The following is a 3,148-nucleotide window of genomic DNA, read 5'->3' as shown; positions in this document are numbered from 1 at the left end:
TTTTTAACAATAATTTTTTAGCTGTCGGGGCTTCTGCACCCGCGTAAGATAATTCGATGTAGTTGAAGAGCTGACCACCACTTGGACGAAAATTCAAAGCATTTCAATGTCCGCTAAGGTGATAGAAAAATATACCTTTGTAAGACTAGAATATATCCAATCGTATAAATTTAGAGTTTTTAATAATATTTTTTCAGCTGTTGGGGATTCTGCTTCCGCGTAAGATAATTCAAAGTATTTGCATGTCCACTAAGGTGATAAAAAATAATCCCTTTGTAAGACTAGAATATATCCAATTGTGCAAATTTAGAAATTTTTAATAATAATATTTTAGCTGTCGGGGCTTCTACACCCGCGTAAGATAATTCGACGTAGTTGAACAGCCGATCACCACTTGGACGAAAATTCAAAGAATTTGCATCTCTGCGAAGGTGATAGAAAAATATACCTTAGTAAGACTAGAATATATCCAATCGTACAAATAAGTTTGTAATAATAAATTTTTTGCTATAATTGGGGCTTCTGCACCCGCGTAAGATAGTTTGATGTAGTTAAATAGCTGATCACCCTTAGGAGGAAAATTCAAAGAATTTGCATGTCCACTACTGTGATAGAAAAATATACCTTGTAAGACTAGAATATATCCAATCGTACAATTTTACAGTTTTTAATAATATTTGTTTAGCTGTTGGGGCTTTTGCATCCGCTTAAGATAATTCGATGTCATTTCTCCTTCCCTCTCCCCCCCCCCCCCCCCTTCTCTCTCTCTCTCTCTCTCTCTCTCTCTCTCTCTATATATATATATATATATATACCAAAAAACTCGGAAATCCATTAGCAGAATGCAGTTCTGCATTCTCCAACCACCAACGGTTTTTTAATGACACATAAAACCATACATGCAAGCAAGCCACCTACCCTATGAAAACTCGCTACTAGGAGCAGTTACCATACCATTTTCCATAAGCATGGTTTGCGATACCCACACACACGTTCCCTTGAATACAATGATGAACGCCGTCGAGTTAATACTCCGGATAACTTGAACTGCTCTCACCAGTAGGTAATGATCGATGCTTGATGCTCCCTCCAAATAGAACTTCAACACAGCAGTCCATGCCTTGACAGAGATAAGTAGAGAAAAAAAGGGTGTCTCACGTGCACGCTTAATCGTGGGATGCTTCCACCACATAACACAACCTTGACCCACCTAACGAACATGGACAACATCTCCAATGAGCTGAGCATTGAGAGTCGTTAATTTTGAGCAAGAAAAACGTAAAAAGGAGACAATAGAAGAATATCAAAGCACGGAATATGAGAAAATGCTGAGCATTGCAGCAGCCCAAAATTCAAATCGTCGAAAGGTACCATGTCGCGCTGTAACTATGAGAAGATTTCTGCTGAGCGCTGCAGCAAGCGATAAACTTCTTGAAATAAATAATCAAAATTCCACTCATCAATAAAATTCTGTAGTTCTCTCACTTCATACGGGACGTCTCACTTTATTAAAGAACACATCAACAATGTGGCAGCCATGTCTTACAAAACCGAGAATTATGAGCCATCGAGATTAGCTCAAACTTGCAAAAAATCTTTCAAAAAGCTTTCTCTCGAGCTTGTATCAAACGAGAACCACTTGTGCAAGCATGGTTACATCGGTACACGCTGCTCCTCCACTCAGCATCTAAACATTTCTGCGCTCTTTTCGACCAGGAAAAACTACATCACGACCTTCCATTCCAACTTGTATCAGTCTGTCTCCACGCTGCAGATGTCCTGATCTTAAGACGGAACAAATCGTTAAAACGTCAGATTCAATGCATATCCAAGGATTATAATAACATTTGGGACCTTTAATTCAGCTTACGACGAACTTCCAAGCATAGTATACAGAGCATGAGAAGCCTGCTAAGGCGAAGAAAATCCCAAATGGGTGTATGTCTTCCCTGCACATAGAAAGACGCATTCTTCAACTTACTAGCCACCTCAAGTGTTCAAGGAAAAATCAAAACCAGCACCGTCCAATTGCGTTTAACAGAAGCAACACAAAAGACAAAAAAACTCGCAGACCAGAAAAAGGACGTACCTTTTGGCGTACTTGGCAGTCTTCTTCAAGAAGGGGAACCTGGCTTTTTGCAAGATTCTACTCTCTTCGTCAGAAGCCATGGGCTCTGTCCATTCTGTAAAATGGCGCTTGGTGAAGTAATGCCAATCCGGGACGACAACAATCATGGTCAAAACGACTCCGATGGCGTAAACAATAACCATGCGCTTGAAGGACCAAGTGAGGTAGCCAGTGCACAGTGCAATCACGGCACTAGAAATAATGGCATATTGAAGGAAAGTATCATAGAAGCTCTGATTTCGGGTGTCCATAACGATCATCCGACGCAACACAGGAACCTAAATCAGGCGCGTTGCTGCTGCTCGCAAGGCTAGCAAGGCGGAACCTGGACGAGTGTCGGTGAGCAGAAAAACATGACGCTCTAGGTCAGCCACGGGCTCGGCCTGAACTCCACTCTGAGCGACCCTGCGTCACGAAGAACCACCAGTGCAGTCCAGCGGAGTGCCAAGTCCCGCCGAGGGCAGACGCGACACGGCTGTCTCTCAGCTAACGGCTGCAATGACTCGCTCTCCGCTGAGCGAACCGAAGAGCAGACGCCTTGAATGCAAGCGAGAGGCAGAGGCCGCGAGCTCGGAGGGGTGCTGTGGGCTGCATGTGCACACAAGCACCGCGCAGCGCGCATCCAACTCGCGACACGAGAGAGTGTGGCCACTGGTGTGTAGCACTCGGGCGGAGGAACAGTAAATGCGGGGAGGGACTAATAAGGAGGCGGCGAGGGCGAGGGCAAGGGCGACAGATCCCCAAATTCTGTGCGCATTGCATTTGCATCCGTACAAGAATAAGTGTTTTTTATGTTTTTTGGCCTGCCATATATGGAGGCCTAAGAAGCTCATTTTGTTAGATTTGCCCAAAAATTTCGAGTCTCCTCTCTCCACATTTTTAGCCCCCTCACCCGCGGACTCCCTCTCTTCCTTTCTCTCTCTTTCTTCCTCCTCTTGGGCTCCTCTCTCTCCACATTTTTAGCCCCCTCCTCTCCTCTTCTCTCTCTCTCTCTCTCTCTTTGTCTCTCCGCCCCTCCCT

At 44.2% G+C, this 3,148-nt stretch overlaps 1 protein-coding gene across 1 annotated transcript; it reads right to left on the bottom strand.

Moving 5' to 3' along the window:
- Nucleotides 1-1,440: 1,440 nt before the first annotated feature.
- Nucleotides 1,441-2,891, bottom strand: LOC147901558 (signal peptidase complex subunit 1-like). The gene is made up of 2 exons (XM_087375238.1): nt 2,090-2,891; nt 1,441-1,949 (listed from the first exon to the last, which is right to left on the bottom strand). Exons 1-2 carry the CDS (start codon nt 2,386-2,388, stop codon nt 1,862-1,864), a joined length of 387 nt encoding a protein of 128 aa, XP_087231364.1. The 5' UTR covers nt 2,389-2,891; the 3' UTR covers nt 1,441-1,861.
- Between the last annotated feature and the right edge of the window lie 257 nt (nt 2,892-3,148).

This window comes from Dipteris shenzhenensis, chromosome 5 (assembly GCF_047967505.1).
Source record: "Dipteris shenzhenensis isolate YYH24624 ecotype China chromosome 5, Dip_SZ_1.0, whole genome shotgun sequence".
Classification (NCBI taxonomy): Eukaryota; Viridiplantae; Streptophyta; class Polypodiopsida; order Gleicheniales; family Dipteridaceae; genus Dipteris; species Dipteris shenzhenensis.
This window is presented reverse-complemented; position numbering and strand designations above follow the sequence as displayed.